The 13,993-nt window shown below is 40.5% G+C and overlaps 1 protein-coding gene across 1 annotated transcript in view; it reads right to left on the bottom strand.

Annotated features, from left to right (window-relative positions):
* Positions 1 to 10,890, bottom strand: part of PROS1 (protein S) — a 95,145-nt gene extending 84,255 nt beyond the window's left edge. The window contains exon 1 of the mRNA XM_056135465.1: positions 10,561 to 10,890. Coding sequence (XP_055991440.1) covers positions 10,561 to 10,636 — 76 coding nt within the window. The 5' untranslated portion in view covers positions 10,637 to 10,890. The remainder of the gene's footprint in view (positions 1 to 10,560) is intronic.
* Positions 10,891 to 13,993: the final 3,103 nt, after the last annotated feature.

The raw sequence follows: 13,993 nt of genomic DNA, 5'->3' as shown, positions 1-13,993 counted from the left end.
TTACTGCTCTTGCCTCTCCTGCCCCCAAATTAAAACATTTGATTTAGTCTTAAACTAAGAAAGAGGTGCATATAGTTATTCCTTCCAAATCAACAAATGTTTTATTTTTTGGGGGGGTAGGGGGGTCACACTCAGTGATGCACAGGGATTACTCCTGACTCTGCCTGCACTCAGGAATTACTCCTGGTGGTGCGGGGGAGGGGGGGGGACCTTATGGGATGCTGGGAATCTACCCCGGGTTGGCCATTTGCAAGGCAAACGCCCTACCCACTGTGCTATCGTGCTAGCCCTCAACAAATGTTTTTAACCATATGACAGAACAGGCAGCTTATTATAGAAAAGGGAACTATATTGACCATTTCTATTTAATGACTCACTTGCTTGCTCTTGTTCAGTGATAAGTGAGGGTACATTATTTGGAGGTTTATATTTGGGCAAGATAAAAGAATTTTCTGAGCTTTCTCTTTTCTTGTCTTCACTTCATGAAAAGCTAGCCATATCACTTGTGATCACAACAGGTGTCTCTTTAATACATGCCGTAAGATATTCACAGATAGCTTTAGCTCCTACAAACTGGAAAACCAAAGCACCCATTTGATTTGATGAGATGTTTCAAGAGATTACAAATAGTAAATGTTTGTTTTGGGCTGGAAAGAAAGATGGCGGCCGCACGGGAGCCTTGTGGACAGCAGGTTTGAGCTGCGGCTGGAGGCGGCAGGGACCTCATGGGAAGGGGGTCGTAATGGGCAGTCCTTCACGCCCGACCGAGGTCGCCAGCTGCCCCCCACGAGCGGCTCTCCGGCACGGCCACGACTCCAGAGCACAGAAACCAATCTCTTAACTATCTAACTTTTAGTAGAAATTCTTCCAGGGTTAATAAGTAAAATAGCAGAAATCCAAAACCGCGCGGCCGGACATCATTTTATTCTTAAACCAAGTTGTAGAAAGCAAATCATTTCACAACGCTGTTTCAGCATGTCTGATTGTGGGGGGGGGGGGTCGTAAACTCTAAACAATAATTGTGCATCTTCTATCGAAACAATGTATCTAGTCAAAGTAGATAGAGTATTAACTAGAACTCATCTGCCTCACAGGAATTGGGAGGGGTGGGAGGTGGGGTTCTATTGGGGTTCGCGGTTAAAAATAAGTATTGGTAAAGGGAAATGTGTTTGATATTTACATGACTGAGACCTAAACCCGAAAGCTCTGTAACTTTTCCCACAGTGATTCAATAAAGAAATAAATTATTAAAAAAAATGTTTGTTTTTGTTCTATTTGACCTATTTTTTTTAGGATTGTATCAATATTCTGGTTCACTGGCCCTGTGTCTGTTTATCAGTTTAAAAAGCAATGGGCAAACTGTTCTGAACATTTTTAAGGGTGACAATAAAAGAGTAGGCCTACTTCTGCAATTATGTCTCCAACTCTTGCACTATTTCAGAGTTCTGCCTAAAAGAAAATTTTACGTGTCCTTAAAGACTAGAAAAAGGCTTTGGATCTCAATTTTTTCCCTTTCGACCGTAAGCATATTATTATTATTATTATTATTATTACTATTACTTTTATTATTTCTTTTTGGGTCACGCCTGGCAATGCACAGGGGTTACTCCTGGCTCATGCACTCGGGAATTACTCCTGGCAGTGCTCGGGGGACCATATGGAATGCTGGGAATCAAACTCAGGTCAGCCGTGTGCAAGGCAAACACCCTACCCGCTGTGCTATCACTCCAGCCCCAGCATATTATTTTTAACTGCTCATTTGGAATTAAGATTATTTTAAAAATTGGTGTGTCACCTAGTTTTTTATGACTCGCTACTATTTCTGTCCGTCTTTTAGAATTCCTTGCTGACTTTGCAAAAGCTATCTCAATAACAGAGGAATAAATTGATAACCTTTAGGAAAGGAGAAAAAAATGACTAGTATGAGAAGAAAAATAAAGCATGCAATTAGAAAATGGTAGCTTTAACACATAAATACTCAAGAGAGCTGAATATTTCTAAGTCCCGCTGTATATGTAGCAACATTCAGTCAGCATAATAAACATCAGTAATTATCTGCTCTAACAAAATGTTACAGACTGACGGAACATCTTAAGCAACAGAAAATTATAGTTTGTGGGCTCAGAAATTCCAAGGTGATCAAGGTTCTGGAAGAACCATTCCTGGTGTTGCAGTCTTCCGACTGATTATATCCTCACATAGCATTTCTCAGGGGATGCAAGCATGTATGTGTTCAGTGAAAGAAAGAATGAACTCTCCAGTGTCTTTTCTTGTAATACTAAGGATCCTATGGGATCAGGGTCTCACTCATACTACTCTTAACTTTAGTTAGACATCCTTAGCGCCTCCATTCAGATATATTAAAATGGAAACTAAGAATTCGCCATATGAATTTGGTGGAGCACAAATATTCTGAGAGATAGTAGAGCAGGTAGGGTATTTGCCTTGCACACAGTTTATGAAGGTTCAATTCCCAGCACCCAATATAGTACCCAATCCCACCAGGAGTTATTGCTGAGCTCAGAGACTAGAGTAAACCCTCAGCACTGCCAGGTGTGGTCAAAAATTGCTCGAGGCCCTCCCGTTGTTCATCGATTTGTTCGAGCGGGCCCAGTAACGTCTCCATTGGAGATTTTATTGTTACTGTGTTTGGCATATTAAATACGTCACGGGGAGCTTGCCAGGCTCTGCCATGCGGGCGAGATACTCTCGGTAGCTTGCCGGGCTCTCCGAGAGGGGCGGAGTAAATGAACTCGGGTCAGCCATGTTGGCTGCGTGCAAGGCAAACGCCCTACCACTATGCTATCGCTCCAGTGGTCAAAAATAACTGTTCATAATGTCTTATAAGTTAAAACACAAATGCTTTTCTTATTTTTAGTTACTGTGGATGAAAAGAAGTGTGCCCTTTTCTTTAAGGACACATTTCAGGTTAATGATGTCAGGGAACCGTCTCCTTTAGGTCCAATTAAAACCATAATAAGAAAAGAAAAATATAAGGATAGAGCACAAAACTTGAGAAAACACTAAGAGTCATTATTAGACTCATGGTTTCAATAAATTCCTTAAGTTTGAAAGCAAATGCAGATATACTGATGGGTACAACAAAAAGAGATGAAGCTTTTGTTTAAATGAGGGAGCTTATAAGAATGTAAAGCAAAGTGTTACATTGCTTTCTGACTAGTGGACTACAAATGTATTTTTAAATGCATATGTCACTGTCACTATCCTCCCGTTGTTCATCGATTTGCTCGAGCAGGCCCAGTAATGTCTCCACTGGAGACTTTGTTGTTACTGTGTTTGGCATATCGAATACATCACGGGGGGGCTTGCCAGGCTCTGCCGTGCGGGCGAGATACTCTCAGTAGCTTGCCGGGCTCTCCGAGAGGGGCGGAGAAATCGAACTCGGGTCGACCATATTGGCTGCGTGCAAGGCAAACGCCCTACCCACTGTGCTATCGCTCCGGCCCAATGTATATGTGTTTATTCAAATTATATTCCAATAAATGTGGTTTGTTGGAATACTTTACACATATTAGAGAATCAGTAAGCTAATCTAAAGAAGTTAATGATGTAAAGAAGTTAATAAGATAATGGTTATTAGTATATAAAATGAGCTAAAATACATACAGCTAATTTAGAAACAAAATCACTATAAATATTTTCAAAAATCAATACCAGTGATAGAAAGAAAGTGAGGAAATAGTGACTTCTGGAATAAACTATTTCTAAAGGTTCAAATAAGAATTAAGTAGAAAAAAAGGTGAGTCTGTGAGAGTAATTCTTTTCAAATAGAAACAAGATAAAGAAAACATTTTCCTAAAGTTAGGTAAAAACTTTATAAAATAGGTATAAAACTCATTAAGAATGGGGCTGGAGTGATAGCACAGCGGGTAGGGGGTTTGCCTTGCACGCAGCCAACATGGCCGACCCGGGTTCAATTCCCAGCATCCCATATGGTCCCCCGAGCACCGCCAGGAGCAATTCCTGAGTGCATGAGCCAGGAGTAACCCCTGAGCATCGCCGGGTGTGACCTAAAAAGCAAAATAAAAAAATAAATTTAAAAAAAACCATTAAGAAAATAAAAATACACCCTTCAGAAAAATGAGATCATATTTTCATCTACAGAAAGTTGTAATTTTACCACTTTGTGAAGATTTAAGTCTATGAAAATTTAAAGATTTCTATGAAGATTTAAAGTTCTTGAATGTTTCTTTAAAAAGTCTATTCTCAAAAAATGGTGGAAAATGGGCACTGGTGGAGGGATGGGTACTTGATCATTGTATAACTGAAACCCAAGCACAAAAATTTGTAAGTCTACAACTGTACTTCGTGGTGTTTCACTAATAAAAATTTTTTTAAAAATGGGCAAAAGGACTAAGAAGAATTATACTGATGACTAAGAATGGGTAAAAAGTGTTTCTTATTACTTTAGTCATCTGTAGAAACACTCAGGTTCTGGTTAGATGAGTATTTATAACATGTAGTATAAATAAACATACTAAACCAAGGGGATTTGAATAAATATGCTTATTAAACATGGTAATTTCCAGATACTAGAACTAATGACAACTTATTACATGTCAGGAAAGGGAGTAAACTAGGAATGATATGCATGAGAACTCAACTTTTCAAAGATAACATTATTAAATATTGTGCATTTCCTTTATTCTTTCTTTTGTTGCTGCTTTGTGTATTTTCTTTCATGTTTACAGCACTTCACTTTCTAAAGCTCAAATTGATATTCAAGGAAATGCAAAATAGTAACAGTTTTCACAACATGTATAATTTGAGCATTAGCTATTAACATTTTTTATCTTGCTACATTACCTTCCATTAGCGTAGTTATATTAAGTCCCCATCTGGTATAATAGTAGACATAATTAATTATGCCTATAACAAATGTTACTCAGATCATTAGAAATTCACACTTATAACTATATTACTAAGGGTCAAATAAAATAATTATATGTGTACTTCTCTTGAAAAAAAAGCCATTAATCTAATCTGAAAGGAAAAAATATTACAGACACAAAATGAACCAAAAATTTCATGTACTTTCTTGGATTAGGGCCTTTGTTCTACAAGCAAAGTGAGTTTCATTACTCTCACCTCATAAGGTAAGAATATGCATTCCTTTACCATTGATCACTTTTCTTTTCAAGACACTGGAGATGACATGTAACAGATGGTATAACTAAAAATGGAAGGCATTTATACAAACCACATTAGACTTCACGTGACTGAGAAAAGACCTCTTATTTTATTAAGCAACTATATTCAGAGACTGGACTGATTTGAAGATTTGGTAACTAAAAATGTTATCATTCCAACATATTTTTTGCAAAAAAGTATAAAATTATGAAATACTTTATTTAAAGTTCACAACACAGAGCATTTAATACTGCATTAATTTATCCCCTCATTTCTAAAAATCAGAGAGCTCTAAAAAAAAGCAAAAAAAAAAAATTCAGATGAAACAGAGTACTCCAATTTATCCCTTAAATAAAAAAGCAAGAAACCAAAAGATTAAAAAGAAAAGGCAAATGATTTTTTGTATATTATACAACAGGAACTCAGAAAATAATTTTATAAATTATCCTTTAAAAATCAAAAGAGAGGAGCTAGAGAGATAGCACAGCGGGTAGGGCGTTTGCCTTACACGCGGCCGACCTGGGTTCGATTCCCAGCGTCCCATATGGTCCCCTGAGCACCGCCAGGAGTAACTCCTGAGTGCAGAGCCAGGAGTAACCCCTGTGCATCGCCAGGTGTGACCCAAAAAGAAAAAAGAAAATCAAAAGAGAAATAGGGCTGAAGCAATAGTAGAGTGGATAGGGCTTGCCTTGCATGTGGTGGACCTGGATTCAATCTCAGCACCCCATTACAGTCCTCCTGATTCCTGAAGGGAGTGAAGTGATCCCTGAGCATAGGCCAGGAGTAAGCACTGAGCACTACTGGGGTGGTTCTCCCAAACCAAAAATAAATAGATAAAATAACAGAGAAGTAAAAGAAGAAAGCATTATCAAATGTCAATCCATTACTATAAAGAAAACAAGCTAGAACAAAAGGAAGAAAATCTTATAATATGTTCTAAAGAGCCACTGGATAAATCATCTGGCATGGGTGGGGAATGAAGGTGCTTCCAGACAAAGGGACTCTCCTATGAAACGGCCACAGGAAAAGACCATTTTAAAGAGGGAAGCAGAGAAAGGTAGCCTAGAAGCAAAGATCTGGAAATCTCCATGAATCCTGTATGCCAGGTTTAGGTTTTAGAAACAGAAGAGACAAAGGCATCAGCAGAACCCTCCTGCAGATCTTTCGGAAGAAAACTACCATGCTGGAGAGAGGCCCATATGGTAGGAATAGCTGGAGTTTCAGGCTCCTACTCATACAGCGGCCGGAAAATGAATTCTTCCAGGGAGAGGACACCACCCACACAGTGGAAAGCAAGGCACAGAATCTTCCAAAGAAGAGTATAGATCATCTCCCTGAGCAGACAAAAACACATAAACAACAGTCTGAGAGCAAGAGCCAAAGGAGGATGTCATAAATGCCAACTCAAGTTTGAAACCAAGAAAGTCAGGTAAGCCTGAAAGACAATATACTCCTGTGCCTGTCTTTTAAATATTATTTGGCACATATGCTGCACTATCACAGAACAATGTACGTCAACATAATGTAGAAAAATGGAGATGTGACTGTGACAGATCGGCAGGAAGTGTGGACATCCCTGGTAAATACTAAACTAGAAAGTAATCTCACTGCCTCTCTGGGTGTGGCTCAATGTAACCTATGGAGGGGGTTCTTGGGAGTCTATACTAATTATCTGCATTATTTATAGTTATAACAGGCACAAATGATATTTACTGGAAGAAAGGTGTGTGTGAAAGTTTTACAGGCAATAATGATAATGTATTGATTTCTTTTATTTCTGCTTCCTTCCCAACATCTTTTCCTTTGTAGAGGCTAATTTGAGAAAGTTGCTGTCACAAGACTCCAAAGACAAGTTGAGACAAAGGAGGAAGTTTCTTTCCTAGGAATTAAAGCAGAGAAACAAAGGACCAAGGCAGTTCAAAATGAGTCATCTTTTGTCAGCTCTAATACAGAAAACCCATGAGTTCCTCCCAGTAAATACCCAAGTCCCTGACCTAGGCCTGGTTATTCTGCAGTTCATTCAGTGGCCTTGCAGTGAATCAGCTTCTTCCTTTCTTCCTCTCTCCCTCCCTCTCCCCTCCTCTCTCCCTCCCTCCCTCCCTCCCTCCTCCCTTCCTCCCTTCCTTCCTTCCTTCCTTCCTTCCTTCCTTCCTTCCCTCCTTCTCTCCCTCCCTCCCTCTCTCCTTCCTTCCTTCCTTCCTTCCTCCTTCCTTCCTTCCTTCCTTCCCTCCTTCTCTCCCTCCTTCCCTCTCTCCTTCCTTCCTTCCTTCCTTCCTTCCTTCCTTCCTTCCTTCCTTCCTCCCTCCCTCCCTCCCTTCTTCCTTCTTCCCTCTCTCCTTCCTTCCTTCCTCCTTCCTCCCTTCTTCCTTCCTCCCTTCCCTCCTTTCCTATCTCTCTTCCTCTGTCCCTCACTCCCTCCCCTCCTTCCTTCAAACATTCACAATATTGTATCTAAGAAATTTTGACATGTTTTATCAGGACTCATACAGTATTTTCTCATATTTTGATAGCTTAAATATTCATATAAATCATTCTAAGAACTATTAAATTTGACCAAAACAAGGATCTATTTTGAAAAGCTTTTCTGTTTCATAACATAGACATAATAGTACAAGAATATGGTATACGGTTTTGCTGATGTACTTATGGTTGCTGTTGTTGCTAAGCAAAATACAGAAATAACCTTTAACTCTGCTACCACCAACTTCAATTCTGACCTAACCTTGGTCAAATATCTCCATCAGTGCCATATTTGGGGCTCTGGTAGAAAATGAAGTTTTAAAAAGAGAAAGATAGAGAGTAAAAGTAATAACTAGGGGAGGAACAAAGATAAGCAAGAAAAGGGAAGAAAAAAAATATCTGCGATATCAAAAATAGCATATACTTACCAGAAATGAGAGCCAAATTAGCACAGGAAAGGGAAACATTTCCTTTCTCCTATTTCACTTTACCATAAGCCCTTAGTGAGAAACAATATAAAATATGCAAACATATTTTATACCTCTACCTGATGGATAGATAAACACAGGTATATAGTAGAAAAATTCTGGGAAATCAACTAACATCTTTAAATAACTTATTTTTAAAATGATGAACTAGAACAATAACTAACATGATTGCTCGTGTTTTTCTCTAAATAGCAAAACAAAAACAAACTGTCCTCCCGTTGTTCATCGATTTTGCTCTAGTGGGCCCAGTAACATCTCCATTTTTTTTGAGACTTGTTGTTACTGTGTTTGGCATATTGAATACGTCGCGGGTAGCTTGCCAGGGTTTGTCACTACATTTATATGTGTTAAACACTGGGGCGATAGCACAGCGGTAGGACGTTTGCCTTGCACGCAGCCAACATGGCCAACTGGAGTTCAATTCCTCCGCCCCTCTCTGAGAGCCTGGCAAGCTACCGAGAGTTTCTCGCCCGCAAGGCCGAGCCTGGCAAGCTACCCGTGACACACTCGATATGCCAAATACAGTAACAACAAGTCTCATGATGGAGACGTTACTGGGCCCGCTGGAGCAAATCGATGAGCAATGGGAGGACCATGACCGTGACCAAACACTGAATTAATAACCAAATATTGGGCTTTATTTCTATCTCAAATTTAAAATCCTTTTAAGTAAAAAGATTCTGCATCTGTCTCAATCTTATCAGTTAACATTTTGATCCAAGTAAACTATTTAAAGAAAACTGTGTTATATGTTTTGGTTTTGGCCACACCTGGTGATGTCCTGGAGTTACTTCAAGCTCTGCACTCAGGAATCACTTGTTGGAAGTGCTCAAAGAAAGAACCATATGGGAGGAATTGAACCCAAGTCAGCCATGTTCAAGACAAACACCCTAGCCCTTGTACTACAAATATTGGGTTCTATTTCTATCTCAAACTTAAAATCTTAGTAAGTAAAAGGATTTTGCATCTATCTCAATCTCATAAACTGTCATTTCGTAAGTTTAATACAGGGTCAACTCTTATTATATGATAAACTTATAGAATGAATACATTCAATCAGTGTCAATATACACACACACATACAACACACACATAGACAATATTTAACTCTGCCTAGAGTCAATGAAAATGTAACAACTATAAAAATAAAGGTCTTCGCCAGGGATAATTCCTGAGCGCAGAGCCAGGAGTAACCCCTGTGCATTGCTGGGTATGACCCAAAAAGCAATAAATAAATAAATAAATAAATAAATAAAGGTCTTAGGAACAGCCAATGAAAATAGTAATTGCAGCTCTACAGGCACAGGTTACCAAGAACAAAATCATACAGTCCTAATTAGCAATATAAGTGATGAGTTAGTGCAGGTTGTGGATATACAGGCTCAATAAAAATGCTGAAGTCCTGCTACTGTATCTCTTTAATATAAGATCAACAAGTAAGGCTTTCGCCCTAAATTATCTCACATATCTTGATCAGCAAAGTAAGAAGTAGTGGACTGTTAGAAAATTACTATTTTACGCTCCTGAAATTGCTCTTTGAAAGTACCCATTGGAGCTTCAGGCAGCCCAAAAGTCATTTGTAATTCAGAATTTATCTCTTCCATATCATTTCCTGAGAATAAAATATAGCGCAAGTATTTTAATAAATCAGTATGTTCAACTTTAGAAAATGAGCAAATCGACTGATGACTAAGCGTACTAACAACATTGATATTAACTTATATATTTTTCAGAGTAAACTCAGCAGCCTGCCTTGAATCCAAGCAAGGGAACATAAGGAGCTGGTAATTCAAAGATAAAGTACAAAAACTTCACACCCACACCTCAGATCAGTGACACTGGGTGTCAAAAACCTCAGTACAAAATGATCTGAGAAATGCAATATTCAACAATCCTTTTATTTCAAGATTAGAAAAATGACATCTGCCTAGGGCTCTGCAAAAACCCTACAATCATTTGTGTGTCTATGTTGCGATAAGCAAGCCAAGGTCAAAGTCCAAGAAATTGCAAAAGGGAGGCAGGTAGCGGGGAGGGAGGGAGGGAGTGCAGGTCTGGGACCTGCAATTTACAAATGGAAGGCGGTGAAAGGAGCCTTCCCCCCCCCCCCCCCCCAAATCTTAATCCTGCAACGAGCTCTCTCGCGTGCGGTCCGATGGGGGAACAGCTGGATGCAAAGCCGTAGGTGTTCTGATTCTCCCAGGATAACTCCCTCAGCCCCAGTTTCTCGCCTCTAGGTCCTTGCCTCTCCCGGCAAACCCCACGCGATTCCCAAAGTCGGGCAGTTCTTGCCCTGCTGTGGTCCCTGCACGCAGCCCGGTTGCCCCGGTGCTGCTAAGGAGGCACTTCGGGGAAACTTTGCAAGCGGGCTGAGGTTCGTAGAGGGTGGCCACCCCACCTCCGGCGCTCCTGCTCCGCGGGAGCTCGGTCGGGGAAAGGCGGACGGGATGCCCGATTAACTCACAGTTGGCCTCGGAGACGACGATCACGAAGGCGAGGCAGGGCAGCAGCGCCCCGCAGCGCCCACCCGGGACCCTCATGGCGAAGCGGCTGGGAGCCGGAGCGCGGGCCGCGCGTGTGGGAGCCGCCAGCCCGGGCAGCCGCTCTCCAAGGACTGCTGCGCAACGGAGCAGGCGGGAGCGGCCCGAGCCGGGGGCGGAGGGGACTGCCCGCTCCCAGCCCCCAGCCCTGCAGGGGAAGTGATAATGAGGACATTTCCAGGAAGCTTTGCGGTGCGGGAGGCTGGGCTCTGACCGGTGGCGGAGGCCTAGTAGTAAACAGGGCAGAAACGCCCTTCCCAGCCCGTGCCCGCATGCCCGCAGCCCTTTCCTCTCACTCTCTCTCTCTCTCTCTCTCTCTCTCTGGGAAAAAAAAGCAGAGTTTCCCACGGGCAAGGGTGCATCTAGGGACCTGAGAACGTCGAGGACTCAGAGGCCAGGGTGTCAGTGAGCAAGCTTTAACGACTAGGCCATGGTGGGCATCAAACCTCTCTTGCTCCCCTTCCTGGGCTTCTCTCTGCCTTTTCCCTTCCCAAGACCCAAGAGTGGGTTTTCCTCTTTGTCGGGCTAATATTAAACCAAGAGTTTCAAAGAGACCAACGCAAACCATCAGGTCCTCCAGAGAGAGGGGAAAATGTCCCGAGGCTGCAGGGCAGGAATTATTTCAGAGATGTTCCAAGATGCAGACCACCGTCATGAACCCCGCTGATGGCCAGGTCACAGCCTCAACACTGCGATCCTCACCCTTCACTACCCCCTTTCTACTGCTCCCCATAATTTTGGCTATATATATTATATATATATATATATATATATATATATATATATATATCTCCTTTCAGAACCCCTAACCCCAGCCTGAAGGGTTGGCGGTAGGGCGTTGTAAATCTGACATCTCAGATTGTTCAGTACCTGAACTTGTTTTTCTTCCACCAGCACTTGTCTGTCAGATAATTGGCTTTTTGCCTGGCCAACCACCAGTGACAGCTTTGGAAGAGATGAGGCAGGTAGGAGGCTGTTGCAACCCAGATGGTTCAACCCTCTTGGTTCTCTATGTTAGGAGTGAGGCTCAGTCAACCACCATAGAGATTGGGAATGGTCGGCCCAAGACTGCTGCTTACTAGTGCTCAGCTAAGCCTGTAGGTGCAATTTTTTAGTATCCCAACACTTGTTGAGCCCTATTAGGAACCCTCCCTCTTTTTCCGGTCACTGCAGTTACCCAAAGAACTACATTACTAAAGGAAAAAAAACGACCTAAGTTGATTCACTCTAAACCTGGTAAGTCCCTGATGTGGAGAACCAGAAATCGTATCCTTACTATTTAGATTTTTTTTTTCTGTTTGTTTCGTTTTGGGGATCACACCTGGTCGTGCTCAAGAATTCTGCCTGACTTTGTGTTCAGGTTTCACTGTAGGTTTTGTGCCCAAGGATCACTCCTGGCAGTGCTCAGAGATTGGCAGCATGTAAGATAAGCATCTCTCTGGTTCATTTGAATTTTTCAGTCCTTTGAGACACTTCCATCATCAGATGAGAAAGATTTGGAGACCTGTATCTGACTCCTCTATAGGAGGATTGAATTTGAAAAAGCTCCATTTGGATTTGAATTTGGTTTTATTGGTTCTTTTTGCTAATGCTATTAACAGGGCAGCATTAAGTATCACTGTGTGTGTAAAGGCCCACTGGGGCATGTGATCTGATGTGATTATATGCAGTTATGAATCTATGATCAAAGAACAAATTTTTTTTTTTACTTCAATGCGAAATCTAAAAATTCACCAATAAAGTAAGGGACCTGGGAATCTCTCATCTGAGAAAACACCCTACTTAATTGGACAAACAGGGCCTGAAAACACTGCACCATTTATCTGAATGTGTAAGGGAAGAAATCAGTATAATCTTAAAAGAACACTTGGGGAATTTCTGTTTGTTTTTATGTTCATGTTTCTTCTGTACTTAGGTTTTGCCTTCAAATAGAATTATTAGAATAATTGTTCCAAACTTTTCGTAATCTGGGGTAATTTATGATAAATTTTAAAAATAATTTAAATAATTTTAAAGACAATTTAGAACATATATTTTTTGAATTTTAATACTGGGTATCATAACTATGTTGTTCTACCGTTGATAGTTTGGCCAGGAATTTGATCATGCAATCTCATGGAAGAAATAAATGGCTTTTTTTTACTAAAGTTAATAATAAAGTTTCAATCAATAGCTAAGTCACATTGCTAAAATAAATTTGGATTTACTTTTGAAATTGGGAATTAGATTTATAGTTAAAACATGCCTATGACATCTTAAGATCATATTATAAAAAAAATTCAGAAAATTATAAGAATTTATTTGCATTTTTCTGATCTAAAGCATGTGGTTATACCAACACTTTTTTACAATTGCTTAATTTTTGAATTTAAAAATTACAGGCTTGAATGTACACTTTATAAGAATTCTACTACAATTAATAAATATAAGAAAAACAACTCTGAATCTAGCACTAGTAAATATATGGTCTTGTTAGGAAAAGTATAAAGAATATAAATATTTTGTTTTTAAGAATGAAATAATTGTTTTGAGGCAAAACTGGCTATGTATGGAATGTAATGAATTCACATAGAACCGTATGTGAATGTAAAAGAAATAAACATAGGTTTTATAAGAAAAAAATCTAAAGAAAAGCCACACTATTGGTCAAACTGGATAGTATTTACTAAATTGTATCACCTACTTTAAGTTATAATATCTATAATATAACTCTTGTGAAACTAGATTGTCATTTCTTTGGGCAGCCTGGGGAGGAGTGAGAAGGCATGGGAGGGGGGTGGGTCACAGGATGGGAGAGGTTTGGGTCATACCCAGATGGGCTCAGGACCCTCTCCTAGATCTGTGCTCAGTGATCACTTCTTACACCGATTCAAGAATCTCTCCTGGCTGTGTTCAGGGTTTATTCAGTGCTGAGTATTAAAAGCAGAATCAGCTGCATTCAAAGCAAGCACCTAAACCCCTGCATTATCTTTCATTTCTTTTCTTTTTATTATTTTGCTGAAAAAGTTTATTGCTCCTACCACAGCCCCCTATAGGGGCACAGCCATCAGGGAAATGACATGAACAGTTCCTGCCCTGCAGCATTCTGGGGCCAAGACGGCTTGGTCCACAGCAGCTGCTGCTGAAGTCAAGTCCATGTAGAGAGCAGAGTCTTGCCGGAAGGTCAGCCACTTTGTACAGGAAGAAGATGCTCTATGTGTCCTCAGATATGAGGGCCACCAGGAAAGTTGAATTTCACGATCATCATTCTTAACCCTTTTTGAAACTGAGACAAATTTGAATGCCATGGTGGTCTTGCTTTGGTGCCATTTTCAGCCACATCTTGTATGACGTTGTATACCACCCAGGAGACAAGTA

The sequence above is a fragment of the Sorex fumeus genome, unplaced genomic scaffold (assembly GCF_029834395.1).
Source record: "Sorex fumeus unplaced genomic scaffold, SorFum_2.1 ptg000115l, whole genome shotgun sequence".
NCBI lineage: Eukaryota > Metazoa > Chordata > Mammalia > Eulipotyphla > Soricidae > Sorex > Sorex fumeus.
The sequence above is the reverse complement of the archived record's forward strand: the minus strand, read 5'-3'. Positions and strand labels throughout refer to the sequence as shown.